Genomic DNA, 12,842 nt, shown 5'->3' on the forward strand with positions numbered 1-12,842 from the left:
ACATTATTCAAATGTGATTTGTGAGACATTGGCAAGGTGCCAGCGGCATTGAAAATAGGTAATATCATCATTAAATAGGTGTTAATGTTGTGGAATCATGCAGGCACCTTAAAGTGAATAACGCTTTATCTCATGGAATATGTTATAAAATTTTGAGAACTGTACAGTTATATTATTTGCATAACTTTGTGGCCGTTTTTTGACATATGTCGACAGAGAATGTGTTTGTTATTTGATATACAATGAACAAGAATATTGTATGTAAACAGAATAAAATGGTCTGGAACAAAAAAAAATCCGTCTAGGTTTTAGAGATGATTTCACAAAGGCCCCTACTTGATTTCAATAATATATACTGACAAATTTTGTTCTAAGTATTCTGTAATCAATTTTGAAAATAAAAGAAAAAACAACAGCAAATATACATGTATAGCTTCATACACTATTATTGGCAACTGTTAGTCATGCGAATCCTGTAAACATAATTATGAAAAAACCAATAAAATAACAATCCACAGACATTGCTCAGATAAACGAGGATTGATAAAAAAAGTTCTTGGTCCAATGTACTTCCGGTAGTCAAGAGAACCCAACCAATGGTCTTACTTTTCAATATAATCGCCCTCTACATCAATGCACTTTGCCCACATGTTCTCTAACTTGTTTAACCCTTCAAAATAGAACTCTCTATTTTGGTCCTCAAAGAACCGATTGATTGCCTCCATGAAACATTCATTGCTTCCAAAACGTCTTCCACGAATCTTGCTTTTCAGTTTCGGAAACAGGTAGAAGTCAGAGGGGGCCAAGTCCGGAAAATATGGGTGATTGGGAAGAATTTCAAATCCGCAGTCAGTTGCAGCAGCCATCGCAACTTGGGATGTTTGAGCTGGCGCATTGTCGTGCAGAAGCAGAACGCCTCGAGTGCGTTTGCCCCTCATTAACGCGCGATTTTTTGACGCAGAAGTCTCAATTCGTCTGCATAATACATACCGTTTATTGTACACGGTCTCCTGTCCCCTTCCCATGTGCCCTTTGACTTTGTGGGCCTATTATTCAATCATTAATTTGTTTTCTTTGAATTCCTTATCAGTTACAAATTATTTTGTCTATGGATCATTTGAGTGATTAGCCTGTCCGTGCTCTGCCTTTTGCCCTGTCCTGTTTATGTTTGGGACCCTCCCGGGCTCCTTGCCACTGGTTTTTGTTACTCGGTCATGTGGATGTTGCGTCCATTGAACGTCGCCTTTCCTTGTTTATCTTGTTTATCATATTTTCGGCAGTTTCGTCGTCGGTGGCCTTTTTTGGCCGCCCAGGCCGCTCATCATCTTCAATGCTCTCCCTAACCCTCTTAAATTCAGCAGCCCATTTTTTCACAGTGCTATAGTAAGGGGACTCCTGTCCAAGTGTATCGATGAAGTATTCATGGTTTTCCTTGGGGCTATCGATATCGACGTATCGTGTGTAAATGTCAGTGTAGTGGCTAGAATTATATCGGGCCGAGAACTTTTTTTATCATACCTTGTTTAACTAAAGTAAGTATAAGTTTAGGTTACAGACCACTAACTGTTTTGCTACGGACAACTATCGACATTATAACCGGGAAGTATATTTCAGAACTTGTTCTCGATTTGTGATTAACATGATTATATATCAGATAGTTATCTAAAATATTTTTAAACCGAAAGAAGACAAGCTGTTCTACATCTAGTGAAGCTCTTGTTTTGTAAGTGGAAAAGTAAATTTTGACTCTAGTACGAGGTACAGTATATTTTTATGATTGTTGTAATTATCATCCAACGGGCGGAGTTAGCATTCCCGATATGTTATGTTTCAGGTGTTGTTTTTATATATATATATATTTATTAACAGGAATAATAAATTGCGAAGATTCATGAGTATAAAGTGGTACTAACTAAATGAAGAGCAGAGATGATGATGATGATGATGATGATGATGATGATGATGATGATGATGATGATGATGATGATGATGATGTACGTTATGATGATGATATTGATGATGATGATAATGATGAAGATGTTGTTTATGATTATAAATGACGTTGATGAATAATGATGAAAAATAATGATGAATTTCAATGAATATAATTATAGTGATAATGATGTTTAATGACCTTGATGAATTAAAGTGATGATGATTATGATAATAATTAATGATGACTCAGAGATTAACTTGCATTCATTTACTCCTAAAATTCCTACTGGGATGCACATTTCCTTTCCTCTTGCATCTAAGTGGGTGCATAAAAACATAATACTAACTTCATAAATATTGCTTAACATTATTAACAAAATCTTGCAGCATATAAGTGTTTGCTACATGTAAAATATAGTCAGTAAGTATCATATGTTAGTAAGGAGTCACAACTGGTTGAATAAGATATTTACCATTTTTGAATTAATGATTGGACACCTTGAGATTGTAGTTGAACCCCTATCATCAAAGCTCCTGCATCAATTTTGAGCCCTGGAAAATGAGTGATCACTGATGTAAATCCCTGATCATTATACATCGGTTTTACTTCACTTTAAATTATATTTACTACTTCACGAATTACAGCCGATTTATTAGTCACGTGGTATCAATATCTTTACTTGAAGAATGTAAACAATTTACAGTTTTATTATACACTAAAGAACATGTATAGATTGCGTAGTTTATAAACTTTTCATTTAAACTTCGACTGGTGTATGGAGAACACCATGCTTGTGTCTGCTATTACACAATTGATCAGGCAAGGGTTAGAAAACCCAGTCCTTTTGTGTTTTTCGTGCCAAACCTGATCAATTTTATAATATCAGACACTTGTTTGGCATTATATGTATCATGTTTGAAATTTTAATATGCGTGTATTTCTTTAAAATTCAAATGTAACAAAAACCTGTCAAATACCTCTCGAGGTCACGCCGTGCGCAATAATATGCCAAGAGTAATATCTTTAAGAATAGCCGCGTATGTTTTTTTTGTCAAATGTAAGAAAGACTTTAATATAAGAAAAATATATTCGATTTAAAGTTAATCTGTTTAGTTTGATATTTACAAACTAGTGAGGCGATAAATATTCCGTTATCTTCATTTATTTCAGTATGTTTTAATGAGTTGTTTGATAAAGCTGAGGGTGACCGATATAGCTAAATATATCAGGCATGCCCTCTATCAACAAAAAATGCATATAAAGACATGCTACAAACGAGTTATATTGTCAGTCAATATTTTATAAACGAATAAACGAGCAATGTTTTTGAAACGTATGCGAACCTGTTCAATATAAACATGTGGTAATAAGTATGCCAAATTATAAATTGGCGCATAGTTTTAAATATTTATACATATTATATAATCTTCTAATACTGAACGTTTGTAACGTCGCTTTTCGTTGGATAATTCTGACGTTTATACAGTTTTATATAAAATATTGCACGTTTGTTTAAACAATTTTATATAATAATAACGTTTGTAACGGCGCTTTTCATTGGATAATTGTAACGTTTATATTATATGTTATTTTGGTTTTGGAGTGATATATGTGGATATATTACCTGCCAAGATTTTATATCATCCGAGCCGTCAGACTTTCTCCAAAACCAATACAATTATTTCCCCTTCCCCTGCCGAGTCAAATGAAACGTCGAAATAAGATTCCCTTTACCGCAAAATGACGTCAACGAAGCGGAGGTGCATCGGCACAATGCATGTTGTTTATAACGTGGGGTACCAAAAGGGGAAATTCAATATGTATATTACCTGTCTGACTCGGTAATCATGGTAATATCAATTATTTTTGGCGGTTCAATATCCAATCAAAAAGGCGGACAAATTTGAAAGGGTAATACAGTTTAGTATACACGGCTGCTGATAATTTATGAAGATTTTTTTTTTCAAAAATGAAGTGATTGTTTCGGTATTATAAATTCGTTATAAAGATTACTGATAGGTTATATGGCCATACATAAACGGTTGTTATATATGCAAACAACCGTTTATATACGACCGTGTAACCTGTCAATAATCTTTAGCTCAACTTTATAGAACTATCAGAAAGACAAATATGTATATGCTATAAATAACGGGTTGACCAGCTACCCTTTTTTCAACCTTTCCACCTTTATGAAGAGCGTACGAAGATATACTGGCATGACGGGTGTAAACAGGCAAAACACCCCTGTAAAAATTGTGCATATGCTTCCATAAAAATTGTTTAAGAATTCACATTTATCAATCAATTCATATCTACTCTGTTAAATTATACCTTTTTACCAATGTCTTTTATTCTAAACTTCATACATATTCAGCATTAAACGTTAAACGTAGGCACTATTTCTCTTTTAACTATTGTAGGCAACAAAGGACAAATAACTGTGACCTCTTGAATTTGACACTCTCTTGATTTTGTAAAGTTAAGGAAAATTAGTGGCGTAGAAATACAATGTTTACAGGCTGTAAAGATTGACACACTATATTTTAAATCCCTCTTTAATTAATATTTGGTCATATCCACAGAAAAATGACTGCTGCTGCTGCTGCTGTTGTGGGAAGAAGACAAACGGAGGTGGAAGAGTTTGGTTATGACGCTCAAGTGTCCAGTAACCCGAAGGCACGACTCATGTACTATGTGCACAGTATCTACAACGTCCTTGACATGACCTCGATACCAAATATCCAGAAATTGAGGAATGTAACATTCTGTCTTTTTTATTTATTTATAATTGTTATTTATTTATTTGTATTTTGTATTGTACATGACGGTCATTATACTCATACGTGTAGGACTGTAGCGCTCTTAGATAACATGACGTGAATAAATTAAATAGAAATGACATTAAAATCAATAAAAAACTATATATGTAACGAGTTTGAGTGCACTTGGCGCAGCCATTTTGAAATCCTTGCCGCCATTTGAAAACATTTCGGGCTAAATATATTGCGCTTTTGAGCGTCTACATAATTCAGACAATTGCTAGAAGACGCGCTAGTCTTCATTCGGAACTGCCTCGGCTATTATCTATAATATTAACCTCGGAAACAATACGGATTGAAAGTAGTTCTACCACGTGGTTTCAGGTGTAAACAGAAATAGAGATAATGTAAAACGAATGTATATATTTGACATCTAATGCCTATTCCGGTACTCTTTTGCTTGAAAATATGTCTGACAACAATTTGTAATTTAAATATGCCCACTGATGTTCAATTTTAAGCAAATCCGACGAAATGTCAACAGGTTGGTTTTTTGTACTTTCGGTTTCTACAACCATAATAATAAATATATAAATAATGAATTGTTTGCTTTTGTACCTATGATATCACTTGTTTTAGGTGAACTTTTACTACATATATTGGAAATAAACTTGTAAACAACTCCCAGCATTAAATTACTATTTGTTTACATGTTTAGTTTCTTAGCGTAGGTTAGACAGAAATACCGCATCCGTTCTGTGTATTCATACTATTGTGTTCGAGGTCCTTATCCGAAGACTGACGGAAAGGGCCGAGTAGTTGCGATTGGCTAGTCTTCTGTGTCAAATAGCACTTCCGGTAGAAGAATAATGTACAAAATCAAAAAATGAATAAGAACGATAGTAACGATGATAAATATAAAAAGTTACTTTTACATATCCATTTTGATAAACCAGCACATTAATAACAACTGTGATTAGAGATTAATATAAAAAAATGGCGGGCGGGATTTTCCAAACTCCAAGGCAGTGGTCTCCCTTTGCTTCCCTTCACAGAGCGTAGCCAATCAAATTACAGTGAGGAGTTTCCGGAAAGATTCGGAGCACTACGATGAAAGATTGAACACCACCAATTTATTTGTTTCTGTTTACGGTACAAAACACCTATAATCACTTATTTACGAAGTGCAAGAAAGATCTGGTTTACATGTATACTGAACATGCTATGCTGGATATTGAATCAAAATTAGCTTTCCGCGGCATAGGTAGCACCTAATTTCATATTATATATTTCTTACAGAAAAGCAATAATTAATATATTCTTGAAACGATTTTAGCAGAGTTGAAGGGGGGAGTGTGTTTTGTTTTCTCGTTTGTTTGTTTGTTTGTTTGTTTGTTTGTTTCGGTTCTGTTTTTTACCTTGTTATATTGTATTTACTGTATTTCATTATTAATTAACTAATTAATTAATCAATTTATTAATTAATTAATTAATTAATGTATTTATTTATTTATTGTTTGTTTATTTGTTTGTTTGTTTGTTTGTTTATTTGTTTTTCTTTCTTTGTATATTTATTTATTACTATTTTGTTTCTTTTTTGTATTCACCTAAAATGCTACATGTACAGGCATACCATCGTCGGATACCCGCGGTTGATTAACATGTAACATAATATGTAATCAACCGTGGGTAAAATGAAGCAAATTGCGTCGATATACAGCGCGTAAAATGTCGTCCATTGAAATCGTGTTTAACAAAATTCATACTCTTCAACAGCAAAGTTAAACAACTGTCAGAAAACAAAATATCAGCGCTCACGGTGTAAACCTGTTTCACGTTTCTTGCCGATATAACCGGCAAATCATTCCCAAACTTAACCAGTCCATAAGCAAAGACCACAATATCAATATCTTTTATGTATCAAGGTTTCACCAACCGTCGTTTGAGAACGATCGTTTTGATTGGTTTTAATCGACTCATTGGGGCAACCAATAAACACCTCTTATCGGCTGGATATCTGCAAAAAAGCCCACGGCTGAGAAATATTAATTGTTCGGCTGTGGGTATCCGATGATGCAGGCATACATGTATGATATATTATAAAAACCTTGACGTTGTTATCACAAGAAGAACATATACTCGTGATTCTGTCAAATATTAACCTAGACCTCTTTATTACAGAAATTACAAGAGTCATCAGCGTCTGACAGACGCTGAAACGAGGCAGTTATATGAGCTCTGTAAAATACTGTCACCGGATAAGCTTAATGATAAGGCCATATTCCAGGTAACTTCGTCTGTTTTCATGTCGTCTGTTTTCATATCGTCTGTTTATATTTCATCTATTTCACCGTTTGCCTCTTAGTTTCCTTGTTGTAACAGCTTTTCTGAGTTTTCCAACTTGATGTTTAACTCTGTTTTTGCTCCTTTTTTTATCAATTCCATCTTATTTGTAAAAACGGTACAGACAAAGGGAGAAAATTATAAAATCATATGATTTTTTATAAATGGGGTGAGTCCTCGAGTGTTATGAAACAAAGCAAAAAAGATATGTGTATAATATATAAGATATTTTCATCATGAATGATATTATGTTACTGACATTCTATTTGAATTTTCATCCAATTTTTAGATTGTTTCTAATGGGAATTTCTGTTAAACTCTTAATAACATTGCTATTGTTTATGTCCGATAGACCAACCTTCTTTACTAAAGTAATTTATTATACCTCAAGTAAACTGTTTACTACATGTATATAGCCTAATGTAACGTTACATGGTTTCATTTCGATCTGTCATCCTGTAAAGGATATCACTTGGTCAATATCTTTTTTTCTCAGGGGCGAATAATCTCTACAAAATGTTCTACTTCTCTCCCTTGACCGCAATCAAGCTTATTGGTGAATGTTGCTTCGCCTTGGATGTTATTTCACTTTTAAGATTGCTAATATGCACATTTAACCTGAGAAATATGCATTATTTATTATATTATACATACATTTATTTGCTTTTATAACACACAATTCAGTTAAGGCCACAGTTGTTTCACCAAAAACTTCGATCTGTTCAATTAAGAATAGTGAAGATATGGCGATTAGAAACCGGGGAAACCCAATGCCAAGATGTGCAAACATGCATATAAATCAAAGGCGTCAAAACACGACAAGCTATAGCACCATAAATATTGTACTTTTTCATCAAAATGTCGCTATATATATTTTGTATCTTTATTGCATTTTCACACAAAACACTATCAGGGTTTCAGGCACACAAGTGTGACTTTAAGAAATGCGCCATATTTTCGCGTTTTCAAATTTCGTACCGTCTTTTCGTTCTTTCACCCTTCTCGGTGAATAGATCGAAAATGTGAGACATCAATGACCCTAACCGAACACCGTATATTTTTACAGGATGATACCTTGTGTAGACAGGACGACAACAAGTTCTACAAAATTAACACAACAGAGCATAATCTTATTGTGTCAGACGCTATAATTATCGGTATGTTTATATAGATAGCCCTTACCTCTCTAAATATATTATTAATAATAGTAACATACCTCCAGATTTTCATAATAGTGATGTTGTTAAGGTTGATTTTTATTTTCCAAGAAAGACTACTCTGTCAACCTTATTTGATGTTAGTCTCAATGTTTGTATAATTATGTCCCTTAGACCAGCCAGCTACAATGTATCTGTTCATCGATGACGTTTCCCTCCTAAAGTTAGGGTCGCCTGAGGTCATTCTTTGTGTTTGTCATTGTGACATGTTTATGGGGTATTCTTGCTTAGAAATTATTATTCAAATATTAAGGTATATCATGTCATATATGAGATGTAAGACAAGAAAGTATCTCAAGAATATTACTAATTCGTCAAAAAAAACTTTTATCAAAACCACAACTGTATTAAAAATTAAGTCGTTATTTAGTTGACATTATAACTTTCAAGAACAAATAAACAAAACATACAAATTCATCAAACCTTAATATTTGAAAAATAATTTCTAAGTAAGAAAAGCGACCAACAACTTCTGAATAAACAAAATATTACCTTAGGTGACCATAGCTGGTCAAAGGGACATAATTATACAAACATTGAGACTAAAATCAAACAAAGTCAACAGAATAATCTTTCTTGGAAAATAACACTTTACCTTTAAAATGTGACTTTGAAAATGTATTTGAAATCAAAATGTTGTGATGTGAACAAAGTAATATTTTATTACAATCCATGTAACTTAACAAAATGAGATAAACATTTTTGCAAAAATAGCCTTAACTGCGTTATTCACATATAAGAAAGGTGGTGCTAAGTACAGTAGAATCCCCACAAAAGACCACCCCGGAATTAAGACCACCCCGCTATTAAGACCATTTTTTATAAGAACGGAATATTCTGTTCTTTATGTCGATGGTTACATGATCCAGAATTAAGACCACCTCATTTATCCACTTTTAAGACCACAAGGTTCAGTCCAAATTCTTTGTTTTATTCTTTATTTGACCCCACTAAATTGAGATCACTGATTTAAAGTCAACACCTAGCTTGATCTGCTTGTTATGTTGTTATTATCTGCTTGAATGCTCTTAGGCATGACACTTGATTTCACAAGGTGTCAAAAACATTTTATGGTTTTGGGATATTGTATGAAATAAGGTGAGAAAGTAGAGTAAAGAGTGGTTTAATGTTGCTTAAAGCATATTAATTATGAGAAGAATAAATTTTTATTTGATGGGTGAATTATAATATCATATAATAATTGATATTGAAATCAGAACAAATAGAATTTGATATTAAATTTCTTCAGAAATAATTGTTTTTCCCAATCATATGTAACATTAGAACATACTTTTATATTGCATTTGCAGGTTAAGATACATATTGTTTGTTCACACAAAACTATAATATAAAAGACCATGGTCATAAAATGTGTAAGAAATGATAAGAATATTCACAATTAAGACCGCCCCGCAATTAAGACCACTTTTGCCCAGTCCCAATGGTGGTCTTAATTGATGGTTATTACTGTACTGCAGAATCGGATTATTATTGCACATAACAATTATAAAATAGTACTTGAATTTTTATTTCTATTTTTTTTCTCCGAATATAATACTTTTTTTCTCTAGCTTGATATTCTTGAAATATTTTGGCTCATGTGGTAGCATGCAGCTTTAAATTAAATGGACTTTTTCATTTTTCAATCTGGAAAAAGATCTTTTTCATCATTGTAGGGGAAATTTGAAAATAAATATTTACTGACTAGTGAACAGTACAGACCAAACGGCATGTTCTTAATATGATATTGACCCTAACGTCGTCCAGTTGCATGTGACGACTAATTTGCCATTTGTAGGCTAAGGATTAACAATCTACATTTCGCCAGTGATTACGGTCACTGAGTTCAGATATCCGGCGTAACTTACAGAAATGTTGGTGATTCTTATCAAGTACCCGTGCAAGCAAAAAATTGCGCAAATTAGATAACGATGATAAGTATATATATCACTTGTGAGGTTTAAGAGATGCCACGTGGCCTTTGTGTTATTTGTGAACATTACTACCCATTCAGAAATTGTACTTAATCTTGTAAAGTACTGAACACTTTTACAAAAATATCTCAAGAAGTGCAACAACCATGTTGTGAAATATTTGAATGATTAAAAAATAAATGATTTTCGTTTGTTTAACATTTTGGGTTTTTTCTTTCCCATATTATGGGTAGGTGAGGGGCTTTGAGCTTCACCGTCACTGGATGCCTTTTTCTAGCCATTTTGAGAAAAAGTACCTTGCCCAGTTTGGGAAATTTTGCGCCGTAAAATTGCTGAAGTGTGGAAAGAAAATATTTCTACATGCCCAGTTTGCATAATATTTTTTAAAAAAAAACACACACACACACACACACACAAAAATAATTTGACAATGAAATGTGTGAAAACATATGTCTGATACCATACTGGAATGAAAGTCAGCAAATTTGTCAGTTTTAATGCCGAAAATTTCAGTTTGATTAGGATTGTTTTAAATACATTTTTGCCATTAGGAAATTGTCTGATAATTTGACCACTGAAGATACTGGGAAAAGGTTTGCACTGTAGACTAGGCACGAGAGGGAAACCTGCATTGGTAGAACCACCGACCTTTCGTAAGCCGACTAGATAGCTTCCTCACATGAAAGAGCGGGATTCGAACCCTCAGCTTCTTAAAAACACATAAACGGGTCCTCCCATGGAAAACACCACTTTGTTAATTTGTTTATCTGAATTAAAAAAAACTTTCACAATGAATAACCCCATTGCATGCCAGGAAAAAAACGAACCTGTTTAAATGTTGTCGAAATCTTTAAAAATGGTAAATGACAAACGGTTGTGAACAACTCTTACATGAGGCTTTATTATACGGTACTCAGCGTCTTTCCTGGTACTTTCCTGGTACTTTAAAAGGCTATGGTTATTGCTCTGATAAGTCGGCTAATGGCTACTGATCCTAAGTATATAAGATATAACACTTCTATCTGAATAAAATAATAAGAATAAATTAACACTTCTTTATCTTACAGGAGGAAAACGGTGTTCCGTGAAACAATTAATGGCGTATAAAATACCTTGGATCCAATGGATTTATATTGGTCCAATGGAGCATTTCAAACAACAATATCCAAGCCAGTGATGAAGCATGATGTAAAGACGTCTGACTTTGTGGAGAATATTCTTGTAGCTACCTATCTGAACAATTTTTGTAATCTTGTATTGGTTGGTGGTCTTTTGCGCGGGAGGAAGCATGTGACCGGACATAATCTATTTCACCAAAAAAATGCGGTTTCGATTATTTATACATAGATTTACAAATAGAGGATATACTAGTTGTTTTTTTGTTGTTTTTTTTGCTATAAATACATGATTTATTTTCATCGAGTGGTATGAAAATAAATATTTCATGAGTGGCGGTAGCCACGAGTAAATATGATAATTTTAATATCACAAGATGAAAATAAATCCTGTATTAATAGAAAAAAACTTGAATTTTCTGTTTATTAAATACATTTTTCTCTTCTTTTTTAAAGCAACAATTTGAAAGACTTTTCCTTAAATTTTGTAAATTGACTGAATTTAGAAGAAAGTAGTCCGGCAAGACAGATTTGAAAATTACGGAAAATATGTTTCACTGTAGTGAAAAAAAATTTTTTACAGTGAAAATACGGAAAATAAAAAAAATGGATTTTATTTCATCAATATTTTTCAATTTTTCATTCATAAGTATATAATGAAATTATATATGTATCTATCTTTGATTAAGTCAAACCTTGCAATGCTTTATGGTGTATATATACGTATTGTGGCCCTATTTGATTGAAGTATAGGCATAATGAATTCTGTAGCATAGACCAAGGACTTTTATTACTTAATTACCTTGAATAAAATGGTCAGACGAAAATTTTGAGTGTTGTTATAATTTTGATTTTCCCTAGATACTTCGCCTGGATTACTTTTTACACTACCATACTATAAATAATCAATATTGCCACATATGAAGAGAAAAAGACATTTACCAGCATCAAGTTTAAATAATAATCATGACCTTAAAATAATAATTTACAGCATTGAAAGCAGCGCTGAATAAGAATTTGTTTGTCATAAAAGTAGCAAAATGTAAATAAGGAACTAGTATTTTGACTTTCATACAAAATCACTACAATAATTGAACTAATTGCAAAAGTTGGTAAGTGACAACACTGTTGTACAGCGTTCTCTGGAAATAGCCCCTCAAAAGGTCGAAAACGAAAGTAAAAAGGTTTACGTCGAGTTCAACCGAGGTAATGTTTCAACTTATTTTTATCGATTTTTCCTTTCTAAACAATTTTGTGAAGCTGAATGTTTCTGGTTTTAGGGAAGTATTTGCTTTTGTCTGCAAATTGAATACTTTTTGTTAAGTTGGCGATAAATTGTAGCGTATTTGTTGCGAACAATGTTGATATTTACCATGAAATTAAGCCCGAAACGCCTTTTCTGTATCAAAATCCGTCTTTAATAAAAACTATAGACTTTCCTCTACTTGTATTTGAATGTTGACCCATCAACTCGAGCTGCTTTCAGCAAGATATGCGAAATACAATCTTGCCTTGTCTAGCACGGTTTTCTACGG

General features: G+C 33.1%; 1 protein-coding gene across 1 annotated transcript; it reads left to right on the top strand.

Moving 5' to 3' along the window:
* Positions 1 to 1,571: 1,571 nt before the first annotated feature.
* On the top strand, positions 1,572 to 11,703 carry LOC132754077 (uncharacterized). The gene is made up of 5 exons (XM_060744671.1): positions 1,572 to 1,723; positions 4,522 to 4,690; positions 6,878 to 6,985; positions 8,108 to 8,198; positions 11,260 to 11,703. The coding sequence occupies exons 2-5, from the start codon at positions 4,526 to 4,528 to the stop codon at positions 11,367 to 11,369; spliced, it is 474 nt and encodes a 157-aa protein (XP_060600654.1). The 5' UTR covers positions 1,572 to 1,723; positions 4,522 to 4,525; the 3' UTR covers positions 11,370 to 11,703.
* The last annotated feature ends 1,139 nt before the right edge of the window (positions 11,704 to 12,842 follow it).

Source organism: Ruditapes philippinarum, unplaced genomic scaffold (assembly GCF_026571515.1).
Source record: "Ruditapes philippinarum isolate M1 unplaced genomic scaffold, ASM2657151v2 ctg971_1_1_1_1, whole genome shotgun sequence".
Classification (NCBI taxonomy): Eukaryota; Metazoa; Mollusca; class Bivalvia; order Venerida; family Veneridae; genus Ruditapes; species Ruditapes philippinarum.

Coding starts and splice junctions, on each gene's coding strand:
- LOC132754077 (XM_060744671.1), top strand. CDS start 4,526: ATGACTGCTGCTGCTGCTGCTGTTGTGGGAAGAAGACAAACGGAGGTG. Junction 4,691..6,877: donor TACCAAATATCCAGAAATTG/AGGAATGTAACA, acceptor CCTCTTTATTAC/AGAAATTACAAGAGTCATCA. Junction 6,986..8,107: donor ATGATAAGGCCATATTCCAG/GTAACTTCGTCT, acceptor ATATTTTTACAG/GATGATACCTTGTGTAGACA.